Source organism: Bos indicus x Bos taurus, chromosome 9 (genome assembly GCF_003369695.1).
Source record: "Bos indicus x Bos taurus breed Angus x Brahman F1 hybrid chromosome 9, Bos_hybrid_MaternalHap_v2.0, whole genome shotgun sequence".
NCBI lineage: Eukaryota > Metazoa > Chordata > Mammalia > Artiodactyla > Bovidae > Bos > Bos indicus x Bos taurus.
In genome coordinates, this window is record NC_040084.1 from 11,723,780 (window position 1) to 11,748,117 (window position 24,338).

At 38.9% G+C, this 24,338-nt stretch overlaps 1 protein-coding gene across 50 annotated transcripts in view; it reads left to right on the forward strand.

The window, feature by feature from the left end:
* Positions 1-24,338, forward strand: part of RIMS1 (regulating synaptic membrane exocytosis 1) — a 606,124-nt gene that overhangs the window by 519,359 nt on the left and 62,427 nt on the right. For 36 of the 50 annotated variants that reach the window (XM_027550929.1, XM_027550882.1, XM_027550887.1 and 33 more), the window contains one exon: positions 13,083-13,318. The exons of 5 other annotated variants lie outside the window; for them this stretch is intronic. In XM_027550929.1, the coding sequence (XP_027406730.1) occupies positions 13,083-13,318 (236 nt within the window). The remainder of the gene's footprint in view (positions 1-13,082; positions 13,319-24,338) is intronic. 9 more of the 50 variants (XM_027550886.1, XM_027550888.1, XM_027550906.1 and 6 more) reach the window with 1 other exon arrangement.

The window sequence follows — 24,338 nt, forward strand, 5'->3', positions numbered from 1 at the left end:
GTACTCTGTGTTTGTCTTGATACACTGTGGCTTCTTGGAGGACCCAACCGGTGTGTTACCTGAGATCTTTTCATTCCTCCCACCTCCAGGAACCAGTGATTACCTTTGGGAGACTTAATCACTCTCATAAAGAATTTGTGTTCAAGCCAGTCATCGAGTAATACAATAGATTTTACTTCCTAAATAGAACTCATGATCACAGACTGCAGATTGAAGACAATAGATATTTTTATTCATCTCTAATTGCCAACTGAAAGCTACCCAAATTTTGTAAGAAGAAGATTAAACTTTTGTCTACTATGAAACTAGGAGACAACAGCATCCTTAAATTATAAACTATAGAAAACACCTTTCAAATCCAGTGAAATCTGTACTAAAAGGAGGAGAAATACCAAGAGTAGATGCTGACTTATTCAGCTCCTGAATAATGTAGAGTTCTCTAAATGGCATAGCCTTAAAAAGCCCAGTTAAAATGTGCACCTCAGATCTGTGGGAACTAGAGAACTTCCAGACCTGGGACATCCTGAAGCAGTGATTCATACCTCAGAGGAGCAGCTGACATCTGCTCAGAGGAGAAGCCTTGCCGGTCTGCCAGGCTGTGTGTCACCTACAGCCTGTCAGGGAACTGTGAATAGAAGCAAGTTGGAAAACACTACCCAGTGTAGTTTGCAAAGAAATGAATTGCTACAGCCCTATAACACATACCTCTTCATTACTCACCAAGTGGAGATTTTGACACCACCTCTGGTCCTGATGACTCTAAACTTATTCAAAAGTAAGGAGTGAGTTGACACAGCCTGTCCAGTTGCAGGTGTGACGAAGTAGCTGGTATCAGATGGATCATCTCTCCTACAAAGCTATAAAAACTAAACCAAAACAGATGAACAGATAAAAAACTATTTGACAGCACTTATAAGCAATATTTCAGACAAAGAAATTGAAGGGGCTGCAACCCTTGAAAGAAGAAAAGGACATAAAGTAATGCCACATGGACCCCTTTTCCTCTGGAGGGACTTTGCAATCCAGTGACACAGATATTCAGTTCAGATCAGTTCAGTCGCTCAGTTGTATCCGACTCTTTGTGACCCCATGAACCGCAGCACGCCAGGCCTCCCTGTCCATCACCAAACTCACGTCCATTGAGTTGGTGATGCCATCCAACCATCTCATCCTCTGGCGTCCCCTTCTCCTCCTGCCCTCAATATTTCCCAGCGTCAGAGTCTTTTCAAATGGGTCAGCTCTTTGCATCAGGTGGCCAAAGTATTAGTTTCAGCTTCAACATCAGTCCTTCCAATGAACACTCAGGACTGATCTCCTTTAGGATGGACTGGTTGGATCTCCTTGCAGTCCAAGGGACTCTCAAGAGTCTTCTCCAACACCACAGTTCAAAAGCATCAATTCTTCAGTGCTCTGCTTTCTTTGTAGTCCAACTCTCACATCCATACATGACTACTGGAAAAACGTGGCTAGACAGACCTTTTTTACAAATTGAGTGATAATTTTAAACTAAAAAATGCCCCCCCCAAAAAAAAACCCTAACAGTACATTTAATAGGTGGGTTTAATGGCATGTTAGAAACAGCAGGACTGAGAGTTAGTGACCAGGTCTGTGGAAAGTATTCTTTGTTGACAAAGTAATGTCTCTGCTTTTTAATATGCTGTCTAGGTTTGTCATAACTTTCCTTCCAAGGAGTAAGCATCTTTTAATTTAATTTCTGCAGTCACCATCTGCAGTGATTTTGGAACCCCAAAAAATAAAGTCAGCCACTGTTTCCCCATCTATTTACCATGAAGTGTTGGGACCAGATGCCATGATCTTAGTTTTCTGAATATTGAACTTTAAGCTAACTTTTTCACTCTCCTCTTTCACTTTCATCAAGAGGCTATTTAGTTCTTCTTCACTTTTTTCCATAAAGGTCATGTCATCTGCATATCTGAGGTTATTGATATTTCTCCCAGCAATCTTGATTCCAGCTTGTGCTTCCTCCAGCCCAGCGTTTCTCATGACGTACTCTGCATATCAGTTAAAGAAGGAGGGTGACAATATACAGCCTTGACGTACTCCTTTTCCTATTTGGAACCAGTCTTTTGTTCCATGTCCAGTTCTAAATGTTGCTTCCTGACCTGCATACAGGTGTCGAAAGAGATAGGTCAGGTGGTCTGGTATTCCCATCTCTTTCAGAATTTTCCACAGTTTATTGTGATCCACACAGTCAAAGGCTTTGGCATAGTCAATAAAGCAGAAATAGATATTTTTTTCTGGAACTCTCTTGCTTTTTCGATGATCCATCAGATGTTGGCAATTTGATCTCTGGTTCCTCTGCCTTTTGTAAAACCAGCTTGAACATCTGGAAGTTCATGGTTCATGTATTGCTGAAGCCTGGCTTGGAGAATTTTGAGCATCACTTTACTAGCGTGTGAGATAAGTGCAACCAAGCAAAGAGCGGCATCTTCCTGGGGTGAGGATACAGATGTCACAGTACAGGAACTGACAGAGAAGTTGGAAACTGAGTTGGGAAGAGGCAGTCCCACAGTTTGTAACAGATTTCCCTAATTTATTGACTGCTGAGCTGTGCATGCACAGAAATTAACCAAGAAATTAACCAAACAGCAGCAGCTGGAGGATGAACTTCTGAGCAAACTCTCCAGCAGCTGCCAGGTGCTGGGAGACCCCATGCCCACTTCAAGTGCATGGGAAACACTTTGGTGTCCTGGACAAATTCCAGGAGGGCCAAACTCTGGAAATAGCATCACACTCTCAAGTAACAGCAGACCTTTCTTTAAGCACAGCTCTGAACAGGAGCAGGACTTATTCTCTCTGCCAATCAAAAACAATTTCACTCCTGTTGGAGGAAAATAATATCATCCAAAGCCTCTGTAGGTTTTCACCCACAAAGTCTGGCATCTAACTTAAATTAATGAAGAAAAGGACCAACCAACTAACAAGGAAAACGATTTTTCTTAAAATAATCCTAGGGAGGGGAGAAAGAGATTATGTTCAGGAAAGAAACAGTGAGACTTTGGCTGGAAATTCAGCAGATGTTATCAAAACCCCAAACCCATGGAATGAAAAGAAGAATGGTAGAGAAAAAAAGAAAAACATCAGACCTACTGTTTATGCTTGGTACATGTTGCAGCTGCTGCTGCTAAGTCGCTTCAGTCGTGTCCGACTCTGTGCAACCCCATAGGCGGCAGCCCACCAGGCTCCCCCGTCCCTGGGATTCTCCAGGCAAGAACACTGGAGTGGGTTGCCATTGCCTTCTCCATGGTACATGTTACTCAGTGAAAATATCCTTCAGATAGTGCAAGGATGAATGGATGAAATTTCTAAGAATTCATCACCAGCCAACCTACTCTTCATGTGGAAGGAAAAAGTCTCTGGTTGGGAGCAAACTGGAAGAAGAAATAGGGAATACACGGGAGGGGTAGTAAGAATAAAAGTAACAGGAACAACATATGGGGGAGAGTTGGCAATAATAACAGTAACAACAACAGTAACAAATCGGTTGTGCTTTTATGTGCCAGCAACAAACATTAGGACATGAAATTTATAAAATACATCAATACAGTATAATTAGAAACATGAAATACCTAAGAATAATTCCAAGTAGGTAAGCTAATTAGAAATAAACTAAATGAATAGGGATCGATCAATAATATCTAAGTCCTCAATATGAAGAGTGTTTATAGGCTCATAGATAAATCCAGTTGTGTGTGAGTGAAATTCAATAAGAATTACACAGACACAACTACTTCAAAAGGTCTGGCTATTTGAGGGATCGAATGTAAATAGCGATCTAACTGGAGCACATCCCTTGGTTCTAAAGTGATGCTGCTGTCAAAATAGGTCCAGTGGATAAGCTTAGATGGAATTTGACACCATCCTGTTATCAGTCCCAGATTTTTAACTCCTAGAAATTATGAGTGAGATGCCTGGGGGTTTCTTGATCAGCAAATTCCTTTTGTGTTGACCATTTATCATTAACAACTTGTGTATTGATCCAAACAAGTGTAGGACTCAAATAATTTGAGGAGATTTCTGATTTATTTGAAAACATATAGTGAATTTGTCCTGGAAAATCCCATGGACGGAGGGGCCTGGTGGGCTGCCTGCCGTCTATGGGGTTGCACAGAGTCGGACACGACTGAAGCGACTTAGCAGCAGCAGCGGTGAATTTGTGTGTATTATAGCCATCTTTTCATATGCTTTAAATTACTTATCCTTTTTTGGCCTTAGGGTGGAGTCATGGTAGTCGTCTACCTTCTTTTGGTGTGTCCAAGATACAGAAATTGATTATGATTTTTAGGCTAAATTTATTATTAAGAGTGGAAATCATCTTTACGTAGTGTCTCATAAACTTTTCCTAAAAGTTGCCTTACTTTCTGAAAATTAGAAGCTGTATCAGGCCCATTTTTTTTTTCATTCTGTTCCCAAATTACATGCCAGTCATCTTATATTAGAATAAGGAGACAGAGTATGACAATGAAAGGTGCAGGTTTGGTTCCTGTGTGGTTGGTCTCTGGGATGTCTATAGGTAATGCAAAGTCTTTTTGTCTACTTTAGGGAAAGTGAGCTCACAGGGTTCCAGCTTCATTTTATCAACCTTTAAAACAACGCTTGATTAAAATGAGTTTCTACATTGCCTGTTACCGTAATTTCATTGGCTCTATTAATACAATGCACACTGGTAGGTACTATGCAATATATGAATTCCATATATATATTTTACAGTTGATGGCATTTTTCTTTCTTAAAATACATAAAATTTGATGTGTCTTAATATTGAGCATAATTGATTTGATTTGTTTGGTCACTGAGTTGTGTCTAACTCTTTTGTGACCCCATGAACTGCCAGACTCCTCTGTCCATGGGATTTCTCAGCCAAGAACACAGGAGTGGGTTACCATTTCCTTCTCCAGGGGATCTTCCTGACCCAGGGATCAAACACACATCTCTTGCATTACAGGCAGTTTCTTTACTGCTAAGCCACCAGGGAAGTCCTATTGATTTGATTAAGTGCATATTGATTCTTCATTTTAACAGAAAACCCAATTCTAATCTTGCATTAATGTAATATTTGTCAGTAAATGGTTCATACATCTTTGTTATATATTATGAAGATTTCCATTAAATAGAGCCAATTAGTTAAAGTTCTGCTTTTGTTTTCACTTTAGACTTACTGTTTACAACAGACAAGAGTAAATAGTTTATTTTCCTCGAACCTCCTACAATTTAATATATTCACCCACCTTCTGTTGTTTACCATCCCTATTTATATTCCAGTATTTTACTGTAAAGAAGGATTTCCTTACTTTATATAATAAATAAAAACACATCTACTGTCTTGAATATGTGGTATATTTTTGTCACTTTTTATAGTTTAAAAAGAACCATCTGTACTAATTGCAACTTTTAAAGAAATTTAATGGAGTATAGTTAACTTCAAAATATTGTATTAGTTTCTGCTGTACAGCAGACTGAATCAGTTATATGTATACATACATCCCCTCTGTTTTAGATTTCCTTCCCATTGATCAACTTTTAACCTCAGCTTCTATTTGATAGAGAAAATCTGGAGGTAGATAATTGAGCATGACAATTTGTCTGTCATATACAAGCAATTTTGCAGCCTAGCAAGTAGCAGCACATATAATAAACATCCTACAAACAACTCAATCAAAAATGGGCAGAAGACCTAAATAGATATTTCTCCCAAAGAGACATATAGATGCCAAAAGACACATGAAAAGATGCTCAATGTCATTAATTATCAGAGAAATGCAAATTAAAATTACAAAGAGGTGTCCCCTCACACCAGTCAGAATGGCCATCAGCCAAAAATCTATAAATAATAAATGTTGAAAAGGATGTGGAAAAAAGGGGAATTCTCCCACACTGTTGGTGGGAATTTAATTGGTACAATGGTATGGAGAAGAGCATGCAAGTTCCCTAAAACCTAAAAATAGAACTGCCATATAACCCAGCAGTCCCACCATGGACATATATCTAGAGAAGAAAAAAACTCTAATTCAAAAAGATACATGCACCTCTACAGTGTTCATAGCAGCACTATTTACAATAACCAAGACAGGAAACAAGCTAACTATCTATTGACAGAGGAATGGATAAAGAAAATATGGTGTGTGTGTGTGTGTGTGTGTGTATAAAACACAATATTCAGTTCAGTTCAGTCACTCAGTCGTGTCCGACTCTTTGCAACCCCATGAATTGCAGCACGCCAGGCCTCCCTGTCCATCACCAACTCGCATGAGGTGGCCAAAGTACTGGAGTTTCAGCTTTAGCATCATTCCTTCCAAAGAAATCCCAGGGCTGATCTCCTTTAGGATGGACTGGTTGGATCTCCGTGCAGTCCAAGGGACTCTCAAGAGTCTTCTCCAACACCACAGTTCAAAAGCATCAATTCTTCGATGCTCAGCCTTCTTCACAGTCCAACTCTCACATCCATACATGACCACAGGAAAAACCATAGCCTTGACTAGACGGACCTTTGTTAGCAAAGTAATGTCTCTGCTTTTGAATATGCTATCTAGGTTGGTCATAACTTTCCTTCCAAGGAGTAAGTGTCTTTTAATTTCATGACTGCAGTCACCATCTTACTCAGCCATAAATGAGAATGAAAGCAATGCCATTTGGAATAACATGGATGGAACTACAGATTATCATACTAAGTGAAGTCAGAGAAAGACATATATAAATTTATCAGTTTATATATGAAATGTAAAAGTACAGATGAGCTTATTTATAAAACAAAAACAAACTAGCAGACATAGAAAACAAACTTAAGGCCACTGAAGGGGAAAGGGGGAAGAATAAATTAGGAGTTTGGGATTATGGTACATATAACACAGTTCAGTAGTTTTTAGTATATTCACAATTAGCTATGCAACCATCACCACCATGTAACTTGAGAACATTTTTTTCATCTCCCAAAGAAACCCATAACCCTTGGCATATACCCCTCCCCCTGTTCTTCTAGCCCCTGGTCATCACTTATCTACATTTGTCTCTTGATTTGGCATTTAATTTAGATGAAATTATACAGTATATGAGCTTCCCAGGTGGCGCTAGTAGTAAAGAACCTGCCTGCCAATGCAGGAGATGTAAGAGATGCCGGTTCGATCCCTGGGCTGGGAAGATCCCCTGGAGGAGGACATGGCAACCCACTCCAGTATTCTTGCCTGGAGAATCCCATGGACAAAGGAGCCTGGCAGGCTACAGTCCACGAGGACACACAGAATCAGACATGACTGAAGCGACTTAACACACATGCACCCATATAGTATGTGACCTTCTGTAGCTGACTTCTTTCATATAGTATAATGTTTCCAACTTTGTAACATGTACCATTCATTTTTATGAGTAATAATATTCCATGGTATGGATAAAACACGTTTCCATTCATCATTTGATAGGCATTTGGGTTGTTTCCTTTTTTAAAGTGTTATGAATAATGCTGATCTGAATGTTCCTATGTCAGTGTTTGGATATGTTTTCAATTCAGCTCATGAATGTATCTCTCATGGGCTTCCCTGGTGGCTCAGAGGTTAAACCATCTGCCTTCAAGGATAGAGACCCAGGTTCGATCCCTGGAAGGAAATGGCATCCCGCATCCCACTCTAGTATTCTTGCCTGGAGAATCCCATGGACGGAGGAGCCTGGTGGGCTACAGTCCATGGGGTCTCAAAGGGTCGGACACAACTGAGGGACTTCACTTTCACAGATGTGATAGGAATGAAATTACTAAGTAGTATGGCAACTCAAAGTTTAATTTAACTCTAAGTTTTGTTTTAGTTTAAAACTCTAAGTTTTAGTTTAACTAAACTGCCAAACTATTTCCAAAGTGACTGCATCATTTTACACTGCCACCAGCTGTGTATGAGGCGTCCAGTTTCTTCAGATTCTCGTCAGCGCCTGTTAGCATCCCCTTTTTACTGTAGCTGTCCTGTGCTTGCAAAGTGGCCTCTCATCATGGTTTTCATAAAGCTTCTTTTAAGCCAAATTTATCAAACTTGTTTGATATTTCAAATAATTCACTTTGATTGTGGATTCAGATTCTTATATTAAAATTCTTTTGAGTCATCCATTTCTTAAAAATGGCTTTTTCTTGAAAGAGAAGCATATTCACAGTATTAGAAGTTCAGTTTCTTTTTTCCCCCTGGGAATTCTTTAGCTAACTGCATGAGAACTATGTCTACATAGATCAATCAGAGCAGGAGCTCTGTTCAGTTGATATCTGTCTGCCCAGACCAGTATTCCTAGGGTACAGAAAGTGAGAGACTATTTTCACCAATTGAAATGACTTTTTTTAAAACATGCAGAGAAAACTAGTAGTTCCAGTTTTACCACTTGACATAGATGGAAATGGACACAGAAACCTAATCCCAGAACATGAAGGGCTGTTCTTTATTATGGACAAGACATTTTCTTGAATGATATGAACTTTTGTAGCTTACTAACAGACAGAAAAACCAGATTTTCTGTCATCTGCCACCAAGCTCTCAATACACCTCTGAGATTTTCTATCGACCCGATTTCATCTGTAGACAGACCCTCTATTGTTGCTGCCACTGCCACAGACAAAGCAAAAGAAGAGCCAGATTCAGCAGGAAGCAGAACCAGCAGCAAACAAAACAAGGCCAGAGTTAAGAACACAAAACAGAGATTGAAAGCAACGTTCTCTTGTCTCTTGATATTAAATTCAGGAGCCTGAAAAAGGCATCCCTGGGCTCAGAGCATTCATGGGGCACCCTCCCCAGAGGTCCAGCAAATATCCATCTGGGCATTTTTACAGGATCTCTGACACTCTTAAAACATAATCCCCAAATTTAAAACAGTTGTCAGAAAAATATATAGGAAATGTCAAAATTTTAACTCATTAGTGAGCAAACCAACAGAGAAACAAACTGGTTACTCAGATGATGTGCATGTAGACACAAATATATAGTCATTAGGGAAAAAAAAGTGAAAATGCTGGAACATTGTCCAGTTTGATCCCAACTGGATCATGTTCTCTAGGTCAATAAAACCCTATCCTTTGGAGTTATCCTCACTACCAGGTAGTGATCATTTGCTCCTTATAAGTTCTTTTCAAGTTAACATCTTTTTTGTTGTTCAGTCACCTAGTCATGTCCTACTGTTTGTGACCCGTCTTCATAGCATCTTTTACAGAGTTGTAAAATTTTTGGACCATAATTATTATAAGAGTAAATAGTAAGTCAATAAATATTCCATTCCCTCAGAGAGTCAGATGCTTGTAGGCCCTTGAGGTGCTTAGTAGATAATCCTTAAACATGGCATTAAGAGGTAAACCAGATTTTTTTTTTCCTAATCTCATTTCCAAGTTTAGATTTTTCCTTTCTTAACAGGTAGGAGGCAGGTATTACTCTGAGCAGCTGGGTAAGTGGCATGCCCTTAATGTAATATGCAAGATTAGAAAAGGCAGTTTTTTCATTGGGTTGAACACATTTTTGAGAGCCTTATCAGACAAACCCAAGCAGTTCACAAGAAAGGTACATAAATTCAGAGTCAAGGCCTGCAATGAGGTGGAGAAAAGCCATGCAAGTTGGCAGAACATAGAAGAAAGTAAAACCTGGAACCAGCTGAGACACCTAGAGGGTCAGTCTCCTGAAGTTATAGAGGTGTGGGGAGCAGGTATCGAGAACTCCGGTTTTAGTGATGAAAGAGAATGAAAGTCTTGCCAGGAGGCACAAGGTGGGAAAACCTATGAGACCAGAGTGTCCCAGGATCAACAAAATCAAATACTTTGTCTAATATATGATGTATGAAGATGTCAAAAAGATGAGGACTGAAAAATAGTAGGATTTTGTTATGTGGAGTCATTTTTCGACTTTGATGAAAGGAAAAGGCAGAATGGATGAAGTGCTGGTGACAGAGCCTGGTTTTGCTTAGTTTAGGAGAGAATAGAGAGAGAGTTGGATGTACAACCCAGAGGTTTCAGCACAAGGTCAGGAGCTAGGGGAGAGTCTTCCAAAGGAGGAAGGAGGGTTTTTTGTTTGATCTTTAAATATGGGTTGTGTCAGCCTGTTTGTATAGTGAGAACTCACTTATTCAGCTTCAATTTAGGGGCTTCCCAGATGGGTAAAGAATCCACCTACCAATACAGGAGACACAGGAGACATGGGCTGGCTTTGATCCCTTGGTTGGGAAGATCCCCTGCAGGAAGAAATGGCAACCCTCTCCAGTGTTCTTGCCTGGAAAATTCTATTGACAGAGGAGCTGGGCAGGCTACAGTTCATGGAACTGCAAGGAGTTAGACACAGCTGAGCAAAGGACTGAACTTCACTTTACTCAGCAATGGGAGGAATGCTGCAAATGTTTAGTGTGTGCTGATATTAGGTATCCAAGTCATAATGTGACCGGTACAAAATATAAAATACAGGGGTGGGAGGTAGCAGTCAGTGCTTGACAGAGACCCCCAAAAAGCTTTATAAGGCAAAAGCCCTTCCAGGGCACCTTGAAGGACTCAGGCACATCTAAAGGACAGGAATCAGTTTTTGGATAATGGAAGCAGAATAAAGGAGAAACAGGCAAACAGAGGTAAATCTGTGGTAAGACTCTGACCTTTCCTTTAGTTTAATTGATCTGGCTGATTAGACCCAACTCCAAACTTCTCCCTTCAGTTAGCTGACAGAATTGAAAATGCCCTAACATGTTCCATTTGAACATATGATGCTGTAGATTCTTCAAGAAACTATTCAGATCACGTAATAATGATTTTTGAGCTTCTAAACAAAATATTTTATTTTTTGAGGGAAAAAAATGTGTCTTACTTATTCATAGACTTACTTTTAACATAACTTCTTAAATCACCCCCCACCAAAAAATGGCAATTGTTTACTGTACAGATTTATCTGATTTTTTTCAGAATTTTTATTTGTTGACATCGTAGAACATTTCATTGCTGTAATTAAATATCCATGAAAAATTTGTGAATCTTCGTCATTGGATACATTTTTATAATAGAACTATTATAGAAAACACCTTCCTGTTCTTTCAAACTTCTCTATAACCTAAATAACAGCATCTAAAATTTAACAATAGTACTTTTGTGCAGTGATTTTTAAAATGCAGATTGAGAGTTGTGATATAATTCTGTTTTCATGAATCATGTGGAGAAAAAAGGTGTGTGTTGGTTTATCTGTACTTTAAAGGTAAAAATAAAATCACTAGAAAAGACGATTTCAGTAACCACTGTGGGGAGTGTGCTGAGGAGACTGATGAGAGATGAAAACTATGGATTTCTCAGTCTCAGGTGTTTGCTTGAAGATGGGTATTATAGTGGTGAAATTGGCCAAATCCTGTCATTTCTGTATATCATTCAGCAGAATCGTGTGAATAAAATAGTAGAGAAACCAGACACTAAGAGAGGACTTGAGCAGGATCACAGAGTTAGGAAATACATTCAAATAAATTGGTGAGGACACGAAATAAATTGGCCATAATATTTATCTGAAAAGGAAGTCCACTAGAGTTGGGTATATAAACCTCTCAGAAATCAGTGTTAAATTTATTATATTGAAAACTGCCTTTTTAATGTTTGGAAAAAGAGACTGCATAAAATGCATAGTGAAATTACCAGGTTTGCAAATCGCTTTAAAAAGCATTTGGCTTGATGAAAAGGTGATTAGAGTAAAGGGAAACAATGTGAATACCTGAATACTGTCGGTGAATGTTGACATGGACAGATTCAAGAAACACAGCTAGGGTTTAACATTCCAAGTTATTCTGGTCAAATCAGGTCTCAGTTTCTGTTCACGGTCTCTGAAGTGATCCTAAGGTCCAGACAGTCCTCTGTTTTCCCTGCCTTCTGAGCCCCCATACCAGTTTTCCTTTCTGCTGAAACACTCATTGTGTGTGTAACCACAAACATGTTATGTGATCACCAAGGCTTTCTGTTTTATTGTTTCTCATCATATTAGGGTCTACTCTGGCTTGTATAAGAAGTGTCATCACTTAAGCTATATTCAATGATATCTTTAGTATTTCCAGACAGGAAATAGAAAGTCCAGATGGTGGTAAAGGTCATGGGAGCCAGTTTTTGCAGATATTTTGAGGACACATAAAATAAGAGGGCCATTTCAAAGATATCAAACAGGACTTTTTGGACCAAAAACTGGATAGTCTATGTCAATAATGTAAATGCATAAGTAGCACAGTTAAGATAGAAAGGATCCTACTCCCCTGGCCCTCTCTGCCCTGCCTTCAACTCTAGCTCATGGACACACCTTTGCTTGGGCAGGTAGAGAGGTTTGTCCATTAACCTTCTATGGTACCTGAGCAGAAATTTATTCATTTGGGAAAGAAGTCCAGTGATCTTGTCAGATACACTGAGGCAAGCTCAGGACACAGACGAGTAAGTTTTGCAGAAAGGAATGAAAACAAGGATATCTGGACTCAGAACCTGTGGGTTTGAAGGGTCTAAGGATGAAAATGAGAGGAAACGTGTGGAGGAGATAGACCAGGAGGGGCTAAGTAAGGAGAAGGAGAGAGGCTGGGGGGTTTTCCAGATTAACAGTCTTTCCTGGGTTCACTAAGCCTCAGAGAATAAAAGATGTGCCTATGAGTTGGAATCCCAAAGAGAAACCAGCACAAACGCTGTTTTCATTTTTTTTAACCTTGTCATATGGCAAATTCAGAGTATCCATTTTTAACAATATTTTTCCCTCCGAAATGTATATGAACTTATCTCATCAACTGAAATATTTTAGCTTTTCCCTGAAAGTAACAGAGGAACTATTGACAAAATTGATCAGTTACATTTACTCCCCGATCATTAGCATCTGTTGCATTTCCTTTTCCTCTCTTCCAGGAGTTGATAGATGACTCTGTGTTGAGATGCTTGTTGCTTCAAGCTGCATCCAGTAAACATTTGACAGTGGTGATGTGATCTTAAGAGTATTCATAGCTGTAGGACTACTACTCAACGGGCTTTTCACTCTAGAATTTTGCCTGGATTATTTCAAAATGAATGAGATTTAGAGTTTCAGTTATGCTGACCTGTAATTTATGGATGCATATATGTTTTTACTTTGTAAATATAGTTCATTTACCCCTAAAATGCAAGGCAGACGGATGGGGACTTCCGGAAGAGCCATCACCAAGAGCACAAGCATGAGCGGAGAGATGTACACACTGGAGCATAATGATGGCAGCCAGTCGGACACAGCTGTGGGCACCGTTGGAGCAGGTGGGAAGAAGAGGAGGTCCAGCCTGAGTGCCAAGGTGGTTGCCATAGTGTCTCGAAGGAGCAGAAGCACATCCCAGCTGAGCCAAACAGGTGAGTGATATGAACTCAAAAATCTCAAGTTCTTACTAGAAAGATGGAGTTGATCTTCATGCTGTGTCTTGTGATGGGCTTTACAGTGTATTGATGCTAAGAATGTTTATTTCTGTTTCTGGAAACCTGTTCCATGTGTGAGTTTATTCTTCTTTTCTGTACAGCTGTCTAACAGGGTATCATTTGTCAACCCTAAAGTGGTCAGATGTTTTGGAAAAAAAATTAAGCTGTGTTTACAAATATGCAAGGAAATGCAAAGAAGTATTAAAGAACCAAATTGTTTGAAATGCAAGAAAAGCAACAGGATTCTCCTTTTCAAAATGTTCCTTAATGCAATTACTTCTAATTTAGACTAACTCCATATTGTTATAGAAAAGAAGGTCAGTTGTGCAACTTGAAAAAGTGTGTGATGTAATAATTGGACTGTGATTGCTGTATTTTCAATGCAAGTAAAAAATCTAGCAGTTATTTTTACTTTAGAAAAAAATGGGTCAGTGTATTCATGCGACAAATAATGTTTTAATACAAATTTGAGTTTCAAACATTTTCTACTTCTCATAAATCTTAAAAGCTTTATGTCCACAAGGTATATAGAAGAAAGCAAACACAGAAGGGAGGATGGTTATTTATGTATTCTAAAATATAAAAAAAAGACTGCCTGAAATTATATAACATTTGTTCTTACGTATTAGATAATTTGTTACTAGGCTGAGTACTGCAGAAAACCGAAGGTAAGTGAAATATACAACTGATATCAGCACTTGTTTCTCCTGCCATAATCTTAGTTCCATTTTTTGTTCCTTAAGAGTGAAAGTCTTATTGCAAAATTTAGTTATGCTAAAACACTTTCATGAAATGCTTTTTTATAGTTAACTTGGCATCCTGGAAACTACATGTTTTATATTATACATTCTACTGGACAAAATGATGAATAAATTAGAAATTGGAAATTTTGAGCCATTCAGAAATTGAACTAGTGCACATAGCTGTTTATCAGAACAGAGGTTTGTCTTTCTGAAAATCACAGGATTAGAAAGGACCTACATAAGCCAAGGTCTAGGAGCTGCATCTCTGCCGTCCCAGGGGGTTGGGCTGTTCATTTTGAAGGAAAATCATGTGTCTTCCTTGGGGTCCTACTTCCTTAGGAGTAGGAGGTGTTTTATCATTTCTTTTGCTTCTTTTATTTTTGACGCTGGTGCTTAGTGGTTTGTAGGATTGATGTAATAAATGATCCTTTCCAGTGGGGGGTGTGGATGGACTTTAACCACCAGATTTCAAATCGCTTTATCACTTGGATGAAATGGAAATTCTCCTTAATGTCCTTCTAGGGAACCAGTGTTTGCTGCAAGTTCGGGGATGGCTTATCTTCTTCCACGGCTTCCACAGTCGGTCTCTTCTCAGTTTCCCCCATGGTTAGCGTGAGTGGAGTTACCTTTTCTTAGACTAAAACACAGCAATAATTAAACATAAGAATTATATTGAGGCACTGCTTTGCAGGTAATAGATTCAAATGAGTGCCACTGAAACCCTCAACCCCTTTAGTTTAAATTTTATCCCAATTATAATCTTTGCTGAATTTTGAATATCCCCCTCCCAAAAGTTGCATTGTTAGTAACTTCCACTGAATACCCGGGTTTCAGAGATCAGGTTTCAAGGTATATGGGCAAAAAGGCTGACAAAGCCAAGGTAACAAAAATAGTTCTCTTCCGAAGTGACCGAAGGAATGAAATGTGACTTGCCCTCGGGCTCAGTTTGCCTGTATAGCGGGTGGGTTTGACTGAAAGTCCACCTCTGAACTTTCCAGGTGTAGGAATTGATGTTTCTTCTACTGCATCATAATTGTATCTTACATTTGATGACAAGTTTTCTCATTCTTCTTGATCTTCCCAAAGTAATTGACCAACAGTGACAAACCTCAGTTAACTTTCTCTTTGTTTCAGTGGATGGCCTGGTTTGTCTCCCTATTGCTTCTTTTACAAGTGTTTTCTCCCCACTTTTTCAGTGGTTATATTCTCTCCTGTGAAGAGTCACCAAAATTCAGAATTCTCATTCTAAGAAATCTTATTTTTTGTTGCTTCAGCTACTGTGTGAAAGTGAGAGTTGTTCAGTCGTGTCCAGTTCTTTGCAACCCCATAGACGATACAGTGGAGAAGGCAATGGCACTCCACTCCAGTACTCTTGCCTGGAAAATCCCATGGACGGAGGAGCCTGGTGGGCTGCAGTCCATGGCGTCGCTAGGAGTTGGATACGACTGAGTGACTTCACTTTCATTTTTCACTTTCACGCACTGGAGAAGGAAATGGCAACCCACTGCAGTGTTCTTGCCTGGAGAATCCCAGGGACGGGGGAGCCTGGTGGGTTGCCGTCTTTGGGGTCACACAGAGTCAGACACAACTGAAGCGACTTAGCAGCAGCAGCAGCAGCAGATGATATAGTCCAGGGGATTCTCCAGGCCAGAATACTGGAGTGGGTACCCTTTCCATTCTCCAGGGGATCTTCACAGCCCAGGGATCGAACCCAGGTCTCCTGCATTCTAGGCAGATTCTTTATCAGCTGAGCCACAAGGGAAGCCCAAGAGTACTGGAGTGGGTAGCCTGTCCCTTCTCCAGAGGATCTTCCCATCCCAGAAATCAAACCGGGGTCTCCTGCATTGCAGGCAGATTCTTTACCAAATGAGCTATCAAGACTGTATACGATCATCAAATTTATTTTTCCATATTTGTCCTCCAAAGAATTATTCCTTAATTTTAACTTCTTATAAGAAAGCCCCTTGGATGGCCTACTTTAAATAAGTGGAACATCTCCACAATTCTGAATTTCGAGGACTTCCTTTCAGTAACGCCATAGTATGTATAGTTACAAACCCTTAGAATAGTTTTCTACTTTTTAAAATTTTCCTTTAACTTGCTTTTCCCCAGGTCCATCATTCCAGAGAAAGCTATGTGATACTTGTCCAATTTTAAGAAACATTATTATAATTGATTTAGATGTCTTTAGTGTGAATTGAACCCAATAATTGCAGACAGGTGAGGGTTTCAGGGGGGCTCCTAAATATATGTATATTTAAGACAAATTTTTAAAATATATTTCATTAAAATATAGTTGATTTACAATGTTGCGTTAATTTCTTATATACAGCAAAGTGATTCACCTATATATATAAACTATAATGCATGTGTGTGTGTTCAGTCAGTCAGTCATGTCAGTCTCTTTGCAACCTTATGGACTGTAGCCCACCAGGCTCCTCTCTCCATGGGATTGTATAGGCAAGAATACTGGAGTGGGTTGCCATTTCCTCTCTGAGGCAGATTCTTTACCACTGAGCTACCTGGGAAGCCCAGTATTATAATATGTGTATATGTAGATATATGTCTATTATTTTTCATATTCTTTTCCATGATGGTTTATCATAGGATACTGAATTTAGTTCCCTGTGCTATGCAATAGGATCTTAGTGTTTATCCATCCTATATATAATCATTTGCATCTACTAATCCTGAACTCACAATCCATTCCTCCCCAAGTTGCCTCCCTCTTGGCAACCACAAGTCTCTCCTCTATATCTATGAGTCCATTTCTGTTTTGTGAATAAATTCATTTATGTTGTATTTTAGAGTCCACATGTAAATGATATCATATGTTATTTTTCGTTCTCTGACTTACTTCAGTTAGTATGATAATCTTGAGGTACAGCCATGTTGCTGCAAGTAGACATATTTCATCCTTTTTTATGGCTGAGTAATATTCTATTGGATATATGTACCATATCTTTATCCATTTAGCTAAGACAGATTGTCTTATGGTGTCAATTTATCAAAGATTTTGAAGAAGAAAGCAGTCTTACTTATGTATTAAAAGAAACTGGGTATTCTGTGGAAGAGAATGTATTATGTTTAATGTAAATGTCTTCTTATGTTTGTAAAAAAAAAAAAAAAAAAGACTTTAAGGGCTTCTATGACAGTGAGTCTCTGGGATCTTCCCCAAGCACCTCTGCCACACAGATGATGGATAATCAGGGAAACATGAAGCATTCAGAAATAATGTTTAACCGGCTCTTTTTAGAATGGGAGATTTCAAGTATGTTGTTTTATTTGTTTTCTTTTTATAGCTACAGGTTTGCTCAAGGAGTTTATTTGATTATTTGTTCAAAATCAAGTAAAATCTATTTCCAAAAAGTGAAGAGCATAGTAAACTATATATATACATACATGTATGTAGTAAATTATGTATGTGATATGTAAGTATGTTCCATTTACTTTGTGCTTATGTGTAACTTGCTGTGCACCTCAATATATTTACTGTGCTCTTCAATTATGTATAATCATTTATGTTGAATATTTCAAGTATAAGCAATGCTAATATTTTAAAATCACCTTTAGCACAATATTCATAATGAAAGTAGCAATTTTTAAATGTATTTTTTAACTAGGAGACTGATATAAACAGAAATGTTTCCAAAAACGCTACCGCTGATGAATGGGTTCAAACCATCAGGCACATAGCTCAAAATTTGTTCAGTGTGCAATAGCTGAATTAGATTGAAAAGGGTGTGAGGAGTGGGAGGAAGAGGAAACTTTAAGAAAAAGCTCCTGATCCAGGAGTGTTTTGGAATTGAATGAAGCTCTGGTTCATTCAATGTAGGGCCAGGCCTTAGGATATGAGGAAGTTTGGTGCCTAATGTAGGTATAGCCTGGCCTGTATAGCCTGAGGTTTGCTTCACTAAATGAAGGCTCTTTTGAGAAAGATCATCCTTATGTACACCCTGTATTTACTTACAAGTGAAGATAATTGTGGTGATAGTTATCATAATAATGATAAGTATTCATATATCTAAATGATTTAAACCAGGGTATTTGCATTTCTAGAGCTTTTTCCATGTACCCCTAAGTTATACAGATACAGGTGTGTGTGTATAACTTCAATCCATGATTGGTGACAAAAACATTGTGATTAGAACTTTTAGCTTTTTTGAAGAAGACACCTATAAATGTAAAAGTATTATGAGCTTTATAGGCTAGAAACTACTTAATTTATTTTACCATATTATTGAATATTTGTCTCTCCAGGACTGTACCAGGAACAATGGGTATTTCAAAATTTAGAAGCATCATTCCCAGTGGACATAAATCATTCATATTTGAAATAAACAAGAATTGAAGAGCTCAAAGAGAAAACGTAAAGCCAGATGCCAAATGTAACAAAACCCAGTGCCATTTGTGTGTATTACCAAGGGAAGTGGGAAGACAAATAGGTCAAAGGACTAAATTTCTTAGGATAAGAACACATGCAGAATCGGCAGCTAATTATAGTCTAGACATTTAATGTAATTATTATTTGTTATATCATTAACAACTGATGACACTTCATTAACTAGATTAATATCATCTTTTCCTACAATGCCAAATGTAACAAAACCCAGTGCCGTTTGTGTGTATTACCAAGGGAAGTGGGAAGACAAATAGGTCAAAGGACTAAATTTCTTAGGATAAGAACACATGCAGAATCGGCAGCTAATTATAGTCTAGACATTTAATGTAATTATTATTTGTTATATCATTAACAACTGATGATACTTCATTAACTAGATTAATATCATCTTTTCCTACATACTGGCAGGATTTTGGTGATTGTGCATTGATTAAATTATGGAAAATGTTGCAGGACTTTGTTATACTGTCAGATTTTCCAGGCAAGAGTACTGGAGTGGGTTGCCATTGCCTTCTCCATCATGTACTAAGACCATACTAGAAAAGTCACTTCTGTGTTCCTTTAAGAACAGATATTTTGTACCGTTCCAACATTTTCCACCATCCACATTTCTGCTTCCCCTGTGAAAATCCTTTCTTTAAAGACCTGCTCAAAATCCTCTTAAGTCATCTTGTGGTGTTATTTCAAGGTTTTCTAGTGTCTTTTTCCTCTGAATTCCTGTAGATCCTGACTTCACTGTCAACTTGCTGCAAACCCAAACATTCTGGGGCCACTGCCATGAGCAAAGCAATAAGGAAATAATGATTAATAAAAATTCTCACCTGGACACAGAGAAACAAACAAAAAACAAAAATAAAAAAAATTCAGTGACCTGAAAATGATTCACACTCCCTCTGAGAGAAATCTGAGTCTATATATAAAAATACCTTCCAGCCACACTGTGCTTCTTCCTCTTGTCCTGTGTACACCAGGGTGAGTGGGACAGGGCCCAGGTCCCCATGGACTGCACCGAGTCCAGAAGCCCAGCTACGCTTGCTCCTTCTGCCTTCCTGACCCGACACATTTAGCATCATCTATTCTAGGCACAGACATTTCCAAAAGACTGAAGTTTTAGGCCTGCCTTCCTGCTGCTGTTTTTCTTCAGAAATCCTGAAGCAAGGAAGCATAAACTAATTTTGTGGCAATTATTAAGAGGCCAGTAATTTTGTGGAAAGGGGAAAAGAAAATACTGGAAGAAAAATACAAGATGTATGTCAATAAATTACCTAGCCTGTGAACCCAATTTGGCTTGAAGCAAAGATGTATGAAAGAGCCGTAATGGGAAATATGTTTTGGAAAGAAGATTGGAGCCAGGTCTTCAAACCATCTAAAGTACTCTGCTCACTATTTTTATGGAGAGCTTTTAATTGAGAATAGAAGAAACGAAACTGTGTCCCCAGAAGCTTAAGTGGAAGCAAGATGTACAAAATAGTGAGGAAGCAGAAAGGTCAGAGTGAGGCTAGTGAATGAAATGGAATAATGTGACGTAGGTAGAAAAAGAGCCATAAAGAGGGACAGGGATGAGCTTGTTGCAATAAAGTAAGAACCCAAATGGAGAGAGAACAAAATGAGAGACCCACATTTAGGGGTAACTGGTGAGAGAACTGGGGGGTGTGTGGGTCAGGATTCAGGGAAAGAGTGAGTGAGCAAGGAGAAGGAGAAATAGACCCAAGGGAAGGCAGGGTTTCCCAGAGAGGCTGCTGAATCCCCAGAAAGAAAGGGAGGCCAGGGAGTACAGACTGCTGGAGTCTGCAGCTTCAGGGTCACTCTGCCTGGCCCAGTCGGGGAGGACAGGGGTCCTCAGTGTGGGTGGCTCGCCAGGGGGGAGACCGTTCCTCTCTCCATTCGGTCTGCATTTCAGGTGGAACTACCATCTCCTAGATTTGGGATGGGCCTGCTGGAGATCAGGCTGGAGGGTCTACCATGATATATACTGGGGATTCCCCCAAAACCTATCAGATGAATGGGGCTGGAAAGATGAGAGAGAGGGAATTACTATGAACTTATCTTCAGAAGGCATCATGAAGGGAAGAGCTCAATGTGAACAGTCTGTCTTTCATTCATTCTACCAGCATTTATTGACTATTTTTCATGTACCAGACTCTGTCATCAAAAGGATGTTAGGAGCAGGTAAAGTGTGTGTGTGTGGACACGTGTGCACACATGTGTCTCAGAACAAAGGGGATCTGGGCATTTTTCCAGGATGACATGTGGAAGAGGCACCTCTGGGTGAAGATATGGAAAAATTTGAGATACAGTACAAAGAATTTAAAGTACTGGAGCAAAATCCCAAAGAGCAAAGTAGTTAATTTGAGGACACAAAGTTATTCTTGGAGAGAGGGCAGGATGGTTCTGTCCCTGTTTGATAGAAAAGAGGAAATGGTTGAAATCCAGAGGAGTATTGCAGTGGGGTTCCTGAGTAGTGAAGGAGCCTGTGTCCAGGGCGATATGAGTAAAGGAGGGTTCAGGGTGAAGAGTGTAGTAGAGAGATGGTCATTTGTGTCGATCAGAGTACGGCCAACCCGTACCCATGTTCCTGAGTTTGGATGATGGAAGTCTCCAAAAGTAGCTTTAGAAACATCTCCCAGGGTCCGTGTCATCCCTGCAGGCTTCTGAGTCATCGTGGCTATTCTTTTATCCCTCAAGTCATCCCCGAAGTTTCTGCATCTCTGCTGTCCTCCCAGGATTTCTGCAGTCATTGTTGAGTCTTTGAGTTCTTGTGGATTCTGACATGAGGAATGGTTGGATCCAGACCCATTTTGGAAGCTCACTGTCTTGGGATGCCATCTGCTCCTTAGGTGACTGTCTCTATTGTGAATATTATTCTCACGGGAGAAAAGGGAAGTCCTGCCTTCTCTCTTATCTGTGGATATTCCTCTTCCCAAGGCAGAGAGCAGACCTTTTTTCTCACTCAGAATATGGGTCAGGGGATTTCCCTGGTGGTCCAGTGGTTAAGACTTTGCCTTCCAATGCAGGGAATGCAAGTTCAATCCCTGGTTGAGGAGCTGAGATCCCACCAAAAGTCCAGAACATAAAAACAGAAGTAACAATGTGCGTGCATACAGTGGCTCAGTTGTGTCTAACTCTTTGTGACCCCATGGCCATGGACTGTCGCCCATCAGGCTCCTCTGTCCATGGGATTTCCTAGCAAGATTACTGTAATGGGTTGCCATTTCCTCCTCCAGGGGATCCTCCCTACCCAGGGATCAAACCCTCTGCATTGGCAGGCAGATTCTTTACCACTGAGTTACCTGGGAAGCCCGTGAAATAATAGTGTAACAAATTCAATGGAGACTTTGAAAATGGTACACATTAGGGGAAAAAAAAGAAAACTTAAAGAATATGGATTAAAAAGAATTTTTTTTTTTTTTTTTTTTGCTTTGGCAATTTAGCTCAAGGAAATTATTTCATTACCATCATGGGGATGAAAAGAAACATTTCAGAAGGTCCATAGAGTATTAAAAACTGTATAGATAGAGTTCATTATTCTACAACATCATACAGGTAGAAACTTAAGTATTCTAAGAAGTTTTAGCTAGACTTATGGATAGTTAATTTCAGAGTAGCTTAATAAGAGTTAATGAATATCCAAGGCATATCTCTAACCTCTCAAGACATAGATAGAAACTAACCATAGTACCCTTGATCCATTGTCAAGAAAAGAACAATATACACAAAACTTGAACTGTAATCCACTTATCCCTAAAGGAGTAGTTCCTGAAAAAGCTAATTTACCCATGAGCTCAAGGCATTATTTTAAGATTTATGTTGTTCGTAGTCAATAAGCATTCCAAGAAAATGTCCAAGTCATTAAATGCTCTTCTGCTTATCTTTTTTCAGTTTTCTTCTTCAAAACCTCGCAGTTAAGGCGAGTCATGAAATAAACCACGCACCAGCTTAGACCTCATACTTTATTTACTTAGAAAAAATGATTGTCTTACATTTGTCTTAGGACTTGTTTTTAATCTTTCCAAGCTATCCAATTTACCAGAATATTCTGCATAGTTTAAATCTAGTGCTTCTTTGTCCGTGCTCTCTGCCTGTTCCTTTGCACAAGCAATTGTAGAGCTGGAGGAGAGGGGGCCACAGTGATTTTACTGGACAGTCTAAGAAAAGTTTTCTTGACTCTACTGATGTTAATACTGGAAGCAAAACATTTTTACAAAGAATGGGCATCCCTCCTCCAAAGTTTCAGAAACTGAGAGCTACTGTAGATGAAAATCTACTGAAATTGAAGTGCCTTGTTTGTGCCTCATTTAATCATTTAATAGTGCTAGGGAAACATTCTGAGGAACGTCATGTTTCATGTTCTTTGTTTCCTGAACGCACAGTCGTGGTGCCAGAAATGATTTTCGGTCTGCAAAACCATCAGATGAATGTAAGCATGGGTTCTTTTATTTACCGCTGGTGTCTGGCTTAGGAATTCACTACTGTTAATAGAGATTTAATGCCGCAAGAGTAACTCATCTGCATCAAGAGATGCCCTAATAAGGATTCGTAGTTTTAAACATACGCCAGCTGCTCTATTTTTGTTCTTTTCCTTGCTCTGAACTATAAATTTTGGTGTGGCTAATAGGTAGATACACTTTTAGTTTGGTTTGGCAGAAAAAAGTGGAATTCATTTTTATAATAATTTGAATTTTAGGACTTGGAGGAAGAAAGAAATATATTTATTAAGTAATTTAAAAGCATAATACTAAGTATACCTTTAATTATAAATTCCTTTCATTATAATTATAAATTCTTGTTGACCAGTACTAAGGTAATTTTTACACATGAGATCAGTTTCAGAATGGATGTTCTAAAGTACTTCAGGTAGCTCAAATGTAACAATAAATATGTCTGATTATTTTTCCAGATGACCAATTTCAGTGCATCCTCATCTAATGCAGACTGGCTTTCAATAAAGATTTTTTTATTGATTTCTTTGCTAATGATTTTTTTCAGTTTTAAACCCAAAAAGAGTAAAAAGCAGATTCATCAAACTCCCGTAGTATCACCACTTATTGCAAATTCACTGCAAAAATATTAGGAGTGTATGATTAGCTAATCATTTATGCATTTTATTATTAATGTTGATAAAGCTATCAGCAATTAAAGCTATTATTTATTAATCACCATCAGCCAGCTGGCATTTTAATTATTTTGCATATATTAATGTCTGTGGTTCTCAAGACACAGCCACGAGGCACTATTATTATTGACACTATGGGTTTCATGACTTGTCCAAGGCCAAACAACCCTTAGAAGTTCAAGTAGAATTTACATTCATAACCACTTCACTGTAATCTCATTCAACTGCGTGGACACACAGAGAAATACCTTTCTTTTTAGCTTTTTAGAAACAATCATAGTCTCATAATATTTCATTTTGTTCTAAAATACGGCCTTTTTTTGGCTTTTAAAATAACCTGTACTTAGGATGACCACTGCAGAAGGTTTGTCTAGGGTTGATTTGGGAAAAGGTGGATCCGTGTAAAAGGAATCACAGCGCTTTGTATCTAGGAGTCAGTGGTTCAGGGGATGGGATGTCAGACATGAGAGTGTGTTATGTTGCCTTTTAAGGAGAGAGTGATTGTTGGCAAAAAGCATTATTTGTCACTTTGGTCCAGTTTGCAGTGAGGGCAGTGATTGGAAAGGGTTTTTGAGGAGACTAAGGATCCTCAGCATATAAATGGCAACTGGGGTCAGTGAATGTGCTTAGGAAGAAAATGCAGATCGATTTTCCAGATCCTCTTCCAAAAGGGAAGTAGATCTATAAAACAGAAGAAAA